This window comes from Amblyomma maculatum, chromosome 5 (genome assembly GCF_055883805.1).
Source record: "Amblyomma maculatum isolate TAMU_Amacu chromosome 5, ASM5588380v1, whole genome shotgun sequence".
NCBI lineage: Eukaryota > Metazoa > Arthropoda > Arachnida > Ixodida > Ixodidae > Amblyomma > Amblyomma maculatum.
The window spans coordinates 142,273,910-142,291,032 of NC_139348.1; the positions used below are offsets into that span (position 1 = coordinate 142,273,910).

General features: G+C 47.0%; 1 protein-coding gene across 1 annotated transcript in view; it reads left to right on the top strand.

The window, feature by feature from the left end:
• The first annotated feature begins 5,931 nt into the window (after positions 1-5,931).
• The window catches only part of LOC146189799 (lysosomal alpha-glucosidase-like), a 29,283-nt gene continuing 18,091 nt past the window's right edge, over positions 5,932-17,123 (top strand). The window contains exons 1-5 of the mRNA XM_084605346.1: positions 5,932-6,040; positions 6,135-6,434; positions 8,111-8,408; positions 10,013-10,256; positions 11,165-11,307. Of these exons, the coding sequence (XP_084461472.1) occupies positions 5,932-6,040; positions 6,135-6,434; positions 8,111-8,408; positions 10,013-10,256; positions 11,165-11,307 (1,094 nt within the window). The remainder of the gene's footprint in view (positions 6,041-6,134; positions 6,435-8,110; positions 8,409-10,012; positions 10,257-11,164; positions 11,308-17,123) is intronic.

A 17,123-nucleotide genomic window follows, 5' to 3' on the forward strand; every position in this document is an offset into this window, starting at 1 on the left:
CGTGAGCACGGCCAGCGGAACGAAGCACAGCAGTGGCAAAAGGCGCCGCAAACAATGACGACGCCGCGACCGCGACGCCACCGACCTCAGTAAAAGTGCCATTGGTCTGCAAGCGAAGGTCGGCACACATAGTTAAACAATCATCTCTGACCAAAAAGAATGACTGCGAATATACCGAACATAGCATGTGCCTTAGTACACATTGGTCATCATCATCATCATCATCATCATCATCATCATCATCAACCCGACTATACCCCACTGCAAGGCGAAGGCCTCTCCCATATTTCTCCAGTTAACCTGGTTCTGTGCTAGCTGCATCCACTTGACCCCTGCGAACTTCTTAACCTCATCCGCCCACCTAACTTTCTGCCACCCCCTGCTACACTTTCCTTCTCTTGGAATCCAGTTTGTTACCCTAAGCGACCATCGGTTATCCTCTCTTCGCACTACATGTCCTGCCCATGCCCATTTCTTCTTCTTAATTTCCACTAGAATGTCGGTAACTTGAGTCATTTCTCTGACCCACTCTGCACGCTTCCTATCTCTTCATGTTACCCCTACCATTTTTCGTTCCATAGCCCTCTGAGTTGTCCTCAACTTAAGTGGAACCCTCTTGGTTAGCCTCCACGTTTCAGCCCCATAGGTGAGTACAGATTGGTGGATCAGGCTAAAAGCATGCAGTTTTACACTGAAGCATATTTCCTTGTATCGATCGCACGTCTTCTACGGCACTGAAATTCTTTGGACCAACTTACGATTGAAACTGCGGTTGCAGAGAACTGGTCTAAAGCGGCACGACAATCGATACGGCTGGAATGAAGGAGCAGTCGCCGTCTTCTTCCTCTTTAAGGAGACATTCAGACAACAAGCTAGACGTTCGGTAAGTATATAGCTGCTGATGATGACGTGGTGCCGGCATCTTAGCCCTGTTTTCTCATAGACGAGAAAAGAGATGGTGGCGGAATAATAAGGAATAGGACGTGGTTACTGATTGCTATATAAGATTATATTGCAGCCATTGTTGTAATTTGCGTCATTAATACTGATTTATGTAATGTGCTCTGCGTCAAGTGTTCCCTGTTCTAGTAGATGTCACCGCGTATTCATTTTATTTGTATCCCTGCATTCCACTCCCCTCTTCAATGCTTTGGTGATTGAGGGTATGCAAAATAAATAAATAAAAATAAGTGGCATTTCTGGTGAGCGGGAGATTGAACGAGTTGTGTCCTGGCGAAGTGCAAATAAGAGAAATAAGTGCAGCGAAAGCTACCTCTATCTTTTAATGGGATTTTCTTTTCCTTGACGAGAATGTCGAGATCATTATCTTTTTTATGCCTTTAGATTATTTGCGGATCCCTTAGATTCGGTACGTTTTTGTTACCTCGTCAACAAGCATACCGCGATGGGCGGACACAAGAAAAGCTCCACGAAGGAAAGAATGCATATACTAAATTGGGGGAAAAGCAGAAAAGAATGTTGCTTGGCTGCATAACGCGTAAAGTCCAGGATTTCTGGGGGTGAATGCAAGCTGGCAGGATGGGGTGCACCTTATTGAGACCGTTGCCTGTATTCAAGCTGCACGAAATGCATAGTGAAAGCGTGACAATATTTCTCACTCCGTTCACTATTCTGTGCCTTACAACAATGCGATCGGCATAAAAAATGTAACTTATCGATTGTCAACTCTAAACATTGAATGTGTAGTGCTGACAAAGAGGCGCGTAAATGCATGCTTGATGGAGGCGTTCGAGAAGGACGACCTCTACTCCTCAGCTGCAGAAGCATCAGGACCCTTAAGCGATTGCAATAGCATCTCCCTTCTCCGTCGCAAATAACACTACCCCACCATGGACCAGTCTGCCCTTCGCCACGCGTCGGGAGTACAAGTCGTAATTTCAACCGATATGAATCCTCCTTGACGAAGTACACGGGGACAGGCCTGAGTAAAAAACGCCGAGCATACAGTCATACCACGAAAAGCAAGCACTCTATGCAGTGACGCCGGTCGTTACGAGATTATGAGGCAGCAATAGCGACCATCATCATCAGCTTTGTGGAGCAGATATCCAGCGCCACTGTCCGACGCTTAAGCAGCATAGCGTATGTCGAGGAAGTCGCATTCGCACAACCGAGCAACTACTTCAACCATGAGCTACACGCAGCAGGTCGGTAGGGCGTATCCTAGTAGGGAGCTACGCCGGGCTGCGCCCATGTTGCGCCAATATTATGCAGTGTTCACTACTGCGGACAGTCTCACCGCAGTCTTATGTGCATCCCAACCAATGAAGGCAAAGACTGCAGTGTGGTAGCTAGCAAAACAACTGAGCCCATGCATTCCGAGATCCGCCGCCGTCCTTCTCAAAAACATTCATCCGTGCTAACGTACGCAGAAATAATAAAGCATGTGCGACTTCGTTGAACGAAATACGCAGTTCCAAACAAAGATATCATTTATTGTTAAGCCACTGGATGGAGCCACATGCTTGCCCACGTTCCGCAATCCAACTCTAGGAAAGAAGATCTGGCCCGCGCAATACCCCACTAATGCATGCCCGACTTGCGGAGTGACTGCTAACATCCTCCACATGGTTTCCAACTGCATCGAATAACTTAGGAGTATATAATATTGAGGAAATCAGCCATGAGCGGTAGAAGGCAGAGGTGGCTTACGTAGGGTACCCATTCAACACCAAAGGATCGGACAATCTTAGAGGGGAAGAAAATGTTGACGCCAATCAAAAACCTTGAGAATGTATGTCGCTGCTATGACGATTACACACTGCTTAATGCTTGGTTTACGAGTTTAAAAATCACTATGTCATCTAGAAAGTAAGAGATAGGGTCACTTATTCCTGGGATTATGGGCTGGAGTGAGAGTAATAAAAGTCAAAGCCACCATTCTAAGTGAGCTATCGCGCAGGAGAAAACATTCGTTCCGAAGCGGTCAATCAACGCGCAGCCATGTTGTTAGCGCGTCCCGCAGCGCGTGCAGCAGTGGACGTTCTCTGTGATTTGAAGGCACGCAACTTCACGCTGGCTCCGTCTGCCCCGGACTCGAAGCAGCACTACATAAGAATAATTAATGATTACAATCCAGAAGTAATCCTCAGAGATTCACTGGAAGCCTTTAGACGATTCGACATGGCACGCTCATCCACGTTGCAGTACAAGCCACACATCGCGTACTTGTAAGTTTAGTTGCTGTAACAGCATCATCGGGGTTTCAGGTTACTCTACTGAACCTGTGAATGAGCGCGAGCCACGCCTGCGACCATAATCAGATTATCAAAGGGACAATTATGGGTTCGATTTGGACTTCGAAACACATTTTCAGTATGGATTTAAAATTCCTGGTGCTTCTATCGGCGTTGTGAGGACCACCGAATGTGATCCCTATCTCACCGCACACTTTTTTGAGAGGAAACTGTCAATCATCGATCAGCAGTTACAGACACCTTCCCGTTTCTTGAAAATGGACATGCCCGTCACACTGCCGGTAGCTCTCCATTGCAGCTTTTGTACAGGAAGCTGACAATTTAGCACAGGCTGTGAGTATGTGAGAACACCCTCCTGCTCCCCATTCCCCAAATAGTTCATCAGCAGCTGCCTCGCAAAAACAGTGAATATTCTTTGCCTTGCCTGGCAATCGACTCTCGCTGCAACGCCATTGTCCACAGGAGATGACTGCCGAAGCTGTCTTTTGAACTAAGCGGCGTAGTTTTTTTGATGAAGCCCTATATGGCTCATGCAGCTCACTCTGATTGATGTGTTAAGTCGCAAAACTTAGCCCTATCATTTGTTTGTCATCATCCCTGTTAAATTCCGTGCAGCAAAAATACAAAAAAAGTACTAAAAATACAAAAAAAAAAGAAAACTAAAAAGGAATGCAGTGGTGGCAAAAAGGACGAAAAGGGCGACTATCAGCGAGCTGGCAGCGAGGGCGTGGCGCGCGGGCAATTGAAGAAGAAGTCGTCCGGCACATCGCCGTCTCCTCCCGGTCCTCCGGCGCCGTTCTCGTACGCTTCAAGACGGTGAGTGGATGACGCCGCGAGAGCGCCGATGCGAGCAAGACGAGCTCACCTCTTTCATTATTTGGTCGTCTTGTGTTGCAGTCTTCGCTCCTCGACCCCTATTCACATCTCTTCATACCACCGGCATATTCCCTCTAATATTTCTTAGGTGTTGGGTTGTTGGTGTGGATTTGCAGTTCAGTGCTGCTGCAATGATGCGTTGAGTTGTACCCACGTCCATTGCTGGTGCTACTCCCTCTGGCCTAGACAATAATGGCGTCAGATTTGTGAGCGAAAAACTAAGGGCATACCTTCGGTAGGGAACATGGCAGAACAGTGACTGGTTGGCGCTTTGTGTGGCGCTGTGGGACCACCTAACATAGAAGTGTTGGTAGCCGCTGCCAACTTGGGTAGTTTTTTTAGATAATTCCCAGTCGGAAAAAACTACAGACAATTTTCTGATGTTACGACAGAATTTCTGTGCTGTTTTTGACGGGAAACCTGTTGTGACAACAGAATATTCTGTAGTAACATCAGAACTTTCTGTAGTTACAACAGAAAACTGCTACAGAACTACACACAACAGAAATGGACTACAGAAAAACTACAGAACTACACAAAAGTACTACAGAACTACAGAAAAATCTGATGGTTACGTCAGAACTACAGGATATTTTGTCGTATTTTTGACACATTTCTGTAGTTTTTTTCGACTAAGAAGAATCAAATCCGAGACCCTTGAATCAAGAGAGCGGAGCTAAACCATGTCGGGTTGTGGTCTGCATAACGCGGTAGGTTAGATGTGATTACGTGTGAGATAACAGGGGAATGAATTAAGGGATTAGTGATCCCGCGAGAAGAAAAGAGCATGCACGGGAATCGGGATCAATTAAGGAGCCGAAGTCGGGGGCCGTTAGCACTATTGCGTCATACATTCTGAGGCGGAGTCTACGTGTTTTCCAAATATTAGGGACTAATGCTGGAGATAAATGTAAGCTTGGGTGAGAACAGCAATAAATCGCACACACATTAAACTTAAGCGACGAAAATACTCACGCTTACCCGATGTTCAAGAATACTTTTATTCAGATCAGCATTATAAAGAGCTGTGTATCCTTCCGTTTTTTTTTTTTTACTTTGCTTCGTGTCTATCGAGTGCCTGCAAGAGATGGGAAACGATAGAGACCACCTCATATTCGGAGGAATACCACGAAAGATTCAGTAGCGACCTATGCGATGGATGCTGTGGGGAGTGGGTTCGCATGTTCGTATAGATTTAATGAGGGGTGTGTGATGACGAACTGAGTAGAGTCACACATTGACAAATTAGGTAATTTGCGTCCTATGCCTGTGGTTCAAGTATTCGGCAACTCCACGCGGCCCACGAGGTACTTCCCTGAGGTCTTTTTTTAGCCTTTAGGAAGTGGAGAAGTGGGAAAAAGCCGAGTCCTTGCGCATGAAAGCCGCCGCGAAAGCCGGTCAAGCGTTAGAACCAAAGTTGTCGCTTACCAGGAGTCTTGCCTTAGACTGACTGGAGCAGAGATGAATGCGAACGAAAAGATTTTCCAAAGCACGTTGATAGAGGCTGTCAGTTGCACAAGCGAGGGAAAACAACGCGGCGATGATCCGTCGAATGTACAAAGGAGTGGATAGCGATGATTACCCGTCGAAAAGCACCGGGTTCGAATCCCACGCGAGGGTTAGGTAGGCTGTGTTTTTATTTTCTGCACCGATAAATCTGTGAAATCGTGACGCCGACATCACCCACAGAAAGAATTTTGTAGCCTGGCTGTTCTCACGATGACGCACTAACATGTTCACGTTCGATTCGAGCTCATGATGTACCTGTTCAAAAGGAAGCATTGCTGTGTGGGCATCAAGGCAACTCTCCTATTCCGTGCAGGCATCGCAAGCGGAAATGGAGCGGAGGGCATCCCGGCGCACCGCTGAGGACGCCAACGAAGCCGAGATCTTTCAGGAAGTACGGCTGGAAGACAATGGCAACATGGAGGAGGCACCCATCACCGGTACTCACAGTGTTCATTACTGATGCAATATGCTTGGTAATTATTCAAACAAGGAAGGAATAACGGCTACCTTCTCCTCCCCTTCACCACGCAGGCAAGCTCCTTTCGGGCGACGAGGCATCGGCTGGAGGGGCGCTGCGCATCCCGACGGCGGTGATGTACTCGTTCGGCGTAGTCATGCTGCTGTCGTCCTGCGTGATCCTGGTGTCACTCTTCTACATCATGTCCACTGGACGACCCTTCTCTCCACGGGAGAAGCCACTACCCAAGCCGGAGCCCACCATGACCATCAAGCTGCGCATGGCTGACCTGCCGGGGGGCTTCCTGGGGGCACTGCACCAGCATGCCGCGCCGGGGCTGATGCTGAACGGCTCGCTTGCCTCCGCAGGAGCAGGTGGGCACACGAGAAGCCAATGAGCCTAGCGGCGAATCGATTGCTTTTAGAGACAACACACTAGAGCTCAGAACGAATGAGGGCACAAGTATGAACGTTCAGATAAACGTGAGCATGGATGTATGAGCGAACAAGTAAGCAATTGGACGATTAAGCGAATAAATATTGATCGGAAGGATGAACGAATTAATAGCCATGGCAGCGACTGCATTAAAGCTGTTGAAGACGAGAAGGCGGTGAAAAGTAAAGAAAAATAATTAAAGTGATGTCCACATAATTATATGCTCACATAGTGAATCTAGTTAGAGCTGAGAAAATGAATAAATGAGTTAATCAAACCACTGATGACATTGTGTAGTGAACGAGAGAGCAGAAATAATAACTTTAAATAGAAATGAAATGCAAATATACTAAATTGGAATGGTTATCTATCGAGTGCACAAGTACCAAGCAGCAAGTAGAAAATAAACAATAAAGGTTGATTGATTGATTATTAATCACTGTAGAATCTGCACAGGAGAAATTCGTAAGCCTGAGAGTTGCTTTGTTGTCCGCGAGATGTGTCAGCAGGATACCGCGAGTGAGAGGTACTGCATCTTACCTTTCCTGTAAACGAATTACAAAACGCCGGTGAACTTTGATGCGTTCAACGAACGCTGGGAGCGCGGTGCAATGTACCGTGTGCAGTAGCAATGCTCAAGCTTTCGCATTTCTGCACTGCAGATTCTGCAGCACTCTCGGAGTTTTTCAGAGTGCAGTTTGTTAATAACCTCTTTACACAACCATTCCCACCATTTGTGCGTGCAAATCACGTCCTTTGTCGCTCATCCACGTTCAGACATTTCAAATTTCTCTCCACCTGAAGTTAGGTGAAGTCGAGTACCACTTGACCCCATTAATATATCGTCATTACCCCTCTCGAATATTTCCACATTTGATTCACTTAATCGGTTTCAATTACTTTATTAACAACATGCACCAAATTATTTACCCCGGCCATTTTTTGGCCCTCTGTCTAATGCAACCATTACTTTTCCTATGGCTTGTTTCGTTCCAACGTAATTGTGTTGACAATTTTGGTGAAACGAAAAATCCGACACATTTACTTAATGTTTACGCATTAATGTAATGGCCCACAAATTGAATGAAGAAATGAATCAATGAGAGGGTGATCAGAATTGGCGTAGGATTGAATAAATGAAAATGAATCAGGTGAGCGTCAAGAAATGAATTATTTATTGAATATGAATCAAAAGAACAATGAACGACAAAGCTAACGACTTGAACCCGCAGGCGTGGATGAAAATATTGCATGTTCTTTGAATTGAAATACTGAGCGATTAAACCATATTTCTCAGTGCAGGAATCAAGAGGGAGTAAGCGATTGACTGAAAAATTGAAAGTATACATCGACAAAATTAAAGAATATTGAAGGAACAAACGTAGGAAAATGGATGAGCAAATGAAGGAAGTAAGGAAAGTTTCAAGGGATTTAGGCACGAGTGAAGATCTAACACTTTCAACGCAGTTGAAGAAATAACTGCAGTTCTTTAGAGCTAAAAATTTCTGAAGAGAAAACAATCTCCGTACAGCAATTTTTCCACAGTGATCGGTTCGAGCAATTGTGGAATAAATATCTTCACGACAGGTGTTCTAAGTGTTTCTTGCACTTACAGCTGCTGAGTCTAGCCATGGCCAGAGCCGCCGCTACTCGCCAGCAGCACCACCTCGATTCGCTGGCGCTGTTGACCACCGGGTATCGCTCGAGAGGCCAGGTGAACCCAAGGTGCTGGCGCAGGTGTACCAAGGCGGTGCCGTTGATGAGGGTTCGTCCATGGCCGCTGGTGGCTCAGGGATGTTTAGGGGAGACGTCAAAGAGATCGTGGTCATCCAGAGCCCCATATGCAGCCAGGTGTGGGAGAGTCAGCGCGTCGACTGCCACCCAGAGACGGCGCCGAGCTTCGAGTCGTGCCGGTGAGCTGACAAAAAACAAAACAAAACAAAAACAAGTTTGCTTTCTCTAAAACTGTGGTCTGGAACAGTGTAGGCGATCAAGATATCAGCTAAAGGCATTGCTGAAAATTATTAATTTTTATTAAAAAACACTATCAGTGTCAAGAAGGGTTGTGACCACTAAATATGGTTACACGTGGAGATGAGTGGTCTTACATTGTTGAAAAATTGGTTAATAAATATTAGAATGGCAAAAAAGTTAGCAGGCGATTACGCACTCGTTATAGTGAAATGTGAGAGCAGATCTTCAGGTATTCCAGTTTCACCACATGCTGAGGGCAATAATTTTAAAGAGACATGCATGTTGCACATATGTGCATTTAAACATGCACTACTCTTTAGTTTTCATCAGATAATCGTCTTTCAGCTTGTTAACGCTTGCAGAGACGACGCGTACAGCAGTACGGTCAGTGCGAGGATTCCCCTTGTTGTTGACTGTTACGAAGATGTCGATGATCTGAGAGATTGCAGATGTTTAATGTGCCGAACTAAAGTGTTGTCCTGAATAGCTGGGTGTATGCGTTAGTTACGTGAGGTCATTGCCGCAGGGAGGGGAATCACCGCCTCTTATTGACCTTGTCATGGGTGGCGCGTATGTGGCGTGAGCACGGTTCGCTCCGCGTGCTCATAATTAACAGACATTAACAACTACTCATTACGCATTGGTGTAAAATAAGCTCTGCCCTTCTCGCTTGTCCTAGCACTCGCAACACTCCTCCTCATCCTCCATTTGAGCCTTTACTTTCCGGCATTTCTCTCTTCCGCCACTGCTCTCCTCCCTCTCCAGCTGCGTTCCCCTCTTCCAATTTTCCTTCTCGCTCACGTGTAGTGTCATTGCTAATTAAAGCAAAAGTTAGCTTGGTCTTCGCTAACTAATTAAAATGTTGAACTAGAAAACATTTTAGCAGACCGATGCGATTCTGAACCCTGATCGGCTGCTATCACACGCCTCGACAGTGGGTAAGTTTTGATGTCTTAGTCACACCATGAGTTCTGTCACACTAGGTTGGGATACTCCGTAGATCCAGCGGCAGGCGTAAATGTTTTGTCAATGGCTTTTCGTCATGGAGGCAGCAGACAGTGCAGCCATGCTGACGCCAGACAACTGAACGGTCATCATGGGAATTGTTTAGAGGAAGTTCCCAGTCGGAAAAAACTACAGAAAATTTTCTGATGTTACGACAGAATGTCTGTGCGGGTTTTGACGGGAAACCTGTTGTGACAACATAACATTCTGTAGTAACATCAGAAATTTCCGTAGTTACAACAGAAAAGTGCTACAGAACTACAGACAACCAAAATATACTACAGAAAAATTGCAGAATTACAGAAAAGTACTACAGGACTACAGAACAATTTGATGGTTACGACAGAACTACAGGATATTGTGTCGTATTTTTGACACAGTTCTGTAGTTGTTTTCGACTGGGGCTAAAACAGCAAGTGGAAGCGACGAATGGCGATTTTGTACATGAGCACCTGTTCCTGCTTGATACTGATATTTAGCGCCGAGCTAAAACGTCAGTTTGATAAAAGATGCACATTAGGCGGCGATGTGGACGCAGCACGCGCGGTTGCTGCTTCGAGCCGGTGAACGCGTCAACGGACGCTTTGGAGCCGGGCTTCCAGCTGCCTCCGGCCTGCTTCTACCCTGCCAACTACCTGGGCTACAAGGTGGACTCCATTCAACGCTCGCCCACGCGCATCAGTGTGCGGGCGGTGCGTGTGACACCGTCGGGCCTGCCCGACGACCTCCGCGTCATCCAGGCGGAGGTCATCAACTACAACGACAACACCGCCCGAATAAGGGTACTAGCCCCGTACAGCAGGACAGATTGAACGCTGCCGGGGTAGAGCTAGTTGGTATGCCCCATTAATTAAAATGATTAGTGCGTAGGACGAGGACTAATAAATAGAAAACGACAGGACAGGCTCTAATAATTAGGCGCATATTAATTAATCAGATCTTAAGCATGAAGCGGCGCCAATTTCAGTTCTAAAAGGCTGCCCAGCCAACGGTCCAGCCCAGAATTTATAGAGCAGTTTACGTTCTAAAGTTATTTAACAGCGCAATCAAGGCTGGAACGTGACAACCAATCCACCTATAGAATATCTTCTCAAATGCTTCCATCTGATTGCTATTTATTATGGATATGCGCTCTATTAGGCTTCTACAGCAAACTCAACTACTAGCTGCGAGCTGAAGGAAAATACTTAAAGCAGTATTCAACTACGCTTTGGAAGGCTAAACCATCCCAACTAAAACGTTGATAATAGTGGTTTGCAATATTTCACAGTTGGCGAATGATTAAATGGGATGCAATGGAACGTTAGGCTTGCGTCTGGCTGATGTTCACAGAGGAAAGCAGTGGAACTAATATTAGGAATGTTATTGCAGAGGGCTAAATGTTAATTTAGAGCACTTGATTTTCCTAAACGGCCGAGGGTTCGCTTGTGATTAGCCTAATTGTGATGAAAGGGAAAGCGACGAACTTTGCGGATGACATTCGATCTTGCCTACAAGCCGATCACCAAACCATTAAATCACAGGGGCGGGTAAATTAAAATTATGGAAGATATGTGGACAATGGGATAAAATATTGGATTATGTCTTGTTGAAATGAAAGATCCTTATCTCAAATCGAGTGAAGCCAGGACTGTATCTACCATCTGTAAAGTCGATTTTGAGCCATCAGTTTTAAAACTTCACTGCGCAGATCTACGACCCACGTGCTTCTCGCTACGAGGTGCCTCTGCCCAACGTGCCGCAGCAAGAGCTCTACTTTCCCGTCCTGTACGAGACAGCTGTGAGCCCCGCCGGAGACATCGAAATCATCAGACCACAGTCCCGAAAAGTTGTGTACGTATGATAAAATCGTGTAAAACTTGACTAAAAGAGCGTATTGCTTGCGCGTATCTGTACTCCAGAGGCCAAAGGTACTTTTTTCCTTTTGTTTTTTATAAAGCCGACGATACGAGTAATCGCCAGATGTGACTTGTAGACCGCTGTTCGCTTCGTTACGCGGCAGCAGCGTCAAACTGAAGCGAATGTCGATCAAATATTTACTTGTGTGATCATTAGCTACTGGCAGAAATATTGGTAAAAGTCGAGATTCAAACACAGGATTAACAGCAGTAGCACTATAAATAACAGTCGTTTGTGAACCTGCCGAAAGACGTAGCATTCATGTCTACTAGTGGACAAAAAACATAAAATCAGTATATTAACTGTACGACCATGATTCCATGCGCACATAAAAATCAGGTGCTAACAAAGATAAAATAATAAATTAGTCATTATTAATATAAACAGCGCGAACACGAAGACAAGGGACAAGCAACAAGAAAGCCACAGTACATGCGCTGACTCACAACGAAGCCTAAGCCGTTTACTGCAAGGCCCAGAAGATAGATAGATGGATTTATTGAAAGGAAAAGGCAGAGAGGTTGGCCCGAATAATTCAAATCTGGCCTGCTACTCTGCACTGGGGAAGGGGAAGGAGAGAAGAAAGAAGGTCATGATGGGTGACGATGTGGGAGAAGGCATATGAAATATATATACAGACACAGCAGCTTGCTTTACAAACGTGAATCAAGTCCGCTGGCACTCAAATAACGGCAAAGAGCGCGCACTGCCTGGACGCCCTTCCCCTTGTCCTGCCAAGCGCCCAGCAGCAGTTCCTCCGACAGAGGCCTCTTGTCTAAACGCTTCAAGGAAGCAGCTAGCACATTTCTTTCGTTCGCATACTCTGGGCACACCAATAATACATGGTCCACAGTCTCTGGGATGCCACAAGTTAAACATTCCGGTGAGTCCAGCTGTCCAATTAAATGTAAGTATTTGCGCGTGAAAGCCACGTTTAAACGAAGTCGATGTATCAAGCATGTCTGATGACGCGGAATATCACGCGGAACATAAAATTTAAATGTTCGATCAAGCCTTCTTAGACGGATGTGTCGGGCGTCTGGTTGAGCCCAGTAAGCTGCTGTAGCAATATTCATATAACTCTTTAGAAGACACGTCGTATCCGCTCTTGAAAAAGGCACAGCTGTTTGGAAGCCATTGATGAGTGCGCTTTTCGCTTCAACATCGGCCTGCTCATTCCCATGGAGGCCGCAGTGGGCAGGAATCCATTGAAACATTATCGTGTGGCCTTGCAGCTGGGCAGATGTGATGAGATCCATAATGTTTAGTGCCAGGGACTGATAGGCAGTGTGGCGTAAGAAGTTTTCCAAAATTTGTAATGCAGTCTTCGAGTCCGTGAATATACACCATTTTTGAGGTGGTTCCCCACATATATAGCGAATAGATTCTCGAATGGCTACAAGTTCGGCAGCGGTTGATGTAGAGGTATGTCCCAAAAGGAAATGCAGAGTCGTTTTCCGAGCTGGTATGACCACAGCTGCAGCGGATGCCTGTGCTGACACAGATCCATCAGTGTATATGTGAATATAACTGGGATATTCTGACCAGATGTGTGCCAGAGTAAGTTGTTTGAGTCCACTAATTGGTACCATTGATTTCTTTAGTATTCCGGGAACACGAAGGTGCACAAAAGGTTTATCCATCGTCCATGGTGGTTGGGTGGGATGATATGGGAGGGCATATCCTGTCGGTACTTGCGACTGATGGCAGCGGAGTGCAGTTGTAAAACTGCAGTCCGGCCTCTCATCCAGAATCTTGCTGAGTGGGTGAAAACGGTGTCTTGTAAGTGCTCGTAAATATACACGAAGTGGTTCGTGTGACAAGTATATGGACATTGGGCGAGCGTGTGCCTCTTCAATTGTGCCTTTGTTAGAGGTGCATCTGGGCAGTCCAAGGCATATTTTCAGTGCCTGCGCTTGCACGCTCTCTAAAGTCCGCAAGCAGGAAATGCTCATACTAGAGAGTACTGGGAGACTGTACCGGATGTAGCCAACAAACAGAGCCTCGTAAAGGCGTATTAAGGAGCGCTCAGTTGGACCCCATTTGATGCCAGCTATGTAACGAAGTACATGGCAAAAATTAATTAGCCTCTTCTTCACCATAGCAATATGTTTCGACCAGGATAGTCGGTGGTCAATAATTACTCCCAAGAATCTGTGCCTGGAGACGTATGGTATTACGACTCCATGAAGGGTAATCGGGTAGCGGCTGACACATTTTCCCGTAAACGCGATCAGTGCACACTTTTCTGCCGCTAAAAATAAACCTTGACGCCGTAAGTACATCGCAGTTAATGACACAGCTCGTTGCAGTCTCGCACGTAGTTGTGGGCGCGTCGAACCAGAGGCCCAGATGCAGATGTCGTCAGCATATGCACTTATGTGGATGTTAGTTGGCAGTTCACTCACCAGGCCAATTAGCGCAACGTTAAATAAAGTTGGGCTGAGAACTCCTCCCTGTGGAACTCCACGACCGACCTGAAAGTGGGTAGTATCTCCTTCAGGCGTAGTCATGTAAACAGAACGGCCGCTGAGATAGCTTACAATCCACAAGTACAGCCGGCCACCAACTCCCACGTCGTCAAGTCCATCAAGAATAGCTTCATGGAGGACGTTGTCGTAAGCTCCCTTTATATCTAAAAATGCAGCAGCTACTAGTCGACGGTGACGCTTTTCGTGTTCTACTGTCGCCACAAGGTCGATGACGCTGTCAATGGAAGAGCGTCCGCGGCGAAATCCAGTCATCATATTAGGATAAAGATCATTACTCTCTAGATACCACTCAAGTCTTGCCAGCACCATGCGCTCCATAACTTTTCCAACACAGCTTGCTAGGGCAACTGGCCGGTATGAGGTAAGTTCGAGAGGAGGCTTTCCAGGCTTCAAAAGAGCAACCAGGCGGCTAATTTTCCAGTGTTCAGGAACAGTACTAGAAGCCCATATATCATTGAAATAATTAAGTAGTGCAGTTCTACCATCCTTGCCTAGGTTCGATAAGGTTGAATAAGTAATCCCGTCAGGACCAGGTGCAGATGAATGCCGACAAGAAGCAAGAGCGGCGTCTAATTCAGCTATTGTAAAGGGCACGTCGTATTGATCATTCGGCGAAGGTGGTGCAAAAACCTCTGAAATTGGTAACTGTGCCTGGTTTGTGCCCACAACCATTTTACAAAAATCTTCAGCTACGTCAACTTCATTGCGGCGTTGGTAAAGGGCCAGGGCACGAAAAGGGTGCCTTTCTCGCGGAGGTGTGCGCAAGCTTCTCGCAACATGCCAGATACGCGACAGGGGCTTACGGGGATCCAGTGATGAGCAGAACTGTCTCCAACGTTGTCGTCCTAACCTCTCCAGGTGACGCAAAACTTGACGTTTAGCTCGGCGAGAAAGTGCGAGATCTTGCGCGGATTTCGTTCTTCTGTACTTCCTTTCAGCCCGCCGACGGATCGCGCGAAGCCGCTCGAATTCCACGTCGATGCTGGACACTGACACCGGCACACTAACATAGCGAGTGTTCTCACTGAGAGAGGAAGTAATGAGTCCCTCTATTTGAGATGGTGACTGGAGGTCCACGCTGGAAGTCTCCACCGCTGCCCTAAAGGCGGGCCAGTCTGTGTATTGCACACGAGGTGAAGTGGCAGGTGCAAACCACTTGATGCATATGTACGTTGGTATATGATCACTCCCATGTGTTTCCACATCACTACACCAAGAAACGGAGGGATGGAGGTTTCTGGAAACAAACGCCACATCCAAGCAGCTGCTGTAGGTTGTTCCGCGTAGAAACGTCGGTGAGCCGTCGTTTATATTGACGAGATCTTGCGTATGCATAAAGTCTGCCAGGTCTCTTCCTCTATTGCTCATTATTGCACTACCCCACTGAGGGTGGTGAGCATTAAAGTCCCCCACAATAATACGAGGAGCTGCACAACACTGGATTGTTGAAAATAGATATGATTTGTCCAAGCCATCCCTCGGTGGAATATAAGCGCCAATTACAGAACATACTCGTCCTTTCAGGGTTAACGTCAAACAAATGTAGTGGTTCGTGTTGTGGGGCTGCAGAGCATGGCGGACGTGCGCAATGTCTTGGCGTACACATACCAGCACTTTGCTTGTTTCGTTTGCTTCTCTAGACCATAGCAGAACATATCCAGAAAGGCGGAAAGCAGCCGGCATGTTGGGCTCACAGATCACAATCACAGGAAAGCGGTACTTCTGTACCCGCTGTCGGAAGTCACTCAGCCGACCACGCAGGCCTCGGGCATTCCATTGCATCACAACACTGCGGCGCAAGTGCATCGTCACAGAGGTGGGGTTAGTTTGTCGCGCCATTGTGAATTATTGCAATGCCGCCAAGAGCGGCTCAAATGCGTCCAAAAACTGAACAGCAAACTTTGCTGTTTGCGTGTTGATGCTGGAGAGCAGCACCCGCATTGAACGAACCAGCTGTTTCAGCATTTCTTTTACCTGCTGGCTGTCGGGGTTGTCGGAATTTTCAGTACGTGTGGCAACCAAACTGGGATTAGGCCTGGCGTTGGCCTTTGATGGTAGAGCTGGCCACTCAGCATCAGAGGCGGTAGGTAATACAACAGCCTCTGTCTGATCCTTGGCATGTGACACTGTCTGCGACATTACAGCAAGAGTACTCTTAGCGGGATTAGACTCAATCTGTTGTGGCACCTGAGCTGACGTTAACTCTGAAGTTGACTTATCCAGGCTATGCTTGCCTTCCGATTCCTTGTGCCGGCGTCGGGAACGGTGCTTGCGACGACGAATAGACGCGGCCGCTTCTTGATGAGTCGAGTTATCTCTCACCATCTTTTTTAGTATACGTTTTTCATCCCGAATTTTAGGACAGTCCTTAGCCGTCGATTCATGGGCACCCGAGCAGTTAGAACACCTGACAGTCTCCGTCTCGCATGCGTCATGAGGATGCGTACCGCCGCATCGACGGCAGGATACCTCGTTTCGACAAACGGCGCTCACATGTCCGATCTTGTGGCATTTGTGGCACTGAACAGGTCTTGGAACATACATCCGAACTGGGTGCCTCACATAGCCCACTTTAACGTGGGATGGGAGGGATTCAGTTTCAAAGACTAATTTAACGCACTTTGAGCGGCCGAATCGATGAACATCCACAATGCGCGCCGTAGATTTGATCAGCGTGCAGAGATCGCTTTCACTTATCTCGGGGTCAACGTCGCTGATTACACCTGCAGTAGTCTTTTTCCCATGTGCAAGGAAGGAACGGACCGGCATGTTGCCTAGCGCACCAATTCCTTTCAGCTTGTCCACTGTTGCCTGGGATTTGACATCCACGGTCAGGACATTCTTCCAGGGATTAATTCTGACTTCGTCAACTTCACCGGGAACCAGCTGGTCGAAAAACTGCGTCAGGTGCTGTCTGTTTATCACATTCAGATTCGCCGTTGCCGTTGTTGGTACGAAGGCCACGGAGAAGATTACTTGCTTTTCAGCGTTCTTCTTTGGTGTCTCACTCATTACTGATGTTCGGCGCAGCTTTCTTTTCAGGCGGCGCGACTGGACAGGCGTGTAGCTGTTGTCGGAATCCATCTCTGTCACGGTGGAGTCATCTGCCGAGTCTGGAAGCTCCACGTCCGTGACGTCAAGGTGACCCGTCGAGTACGCTGTAGCCTGTTCGATGGTGGCGGGTGGGCGCAGGGGTCGTGCGCCCGCCATCCCGAAGGATGTCGAGATCACAAATAGCTCACAGCGATATAAAATCCA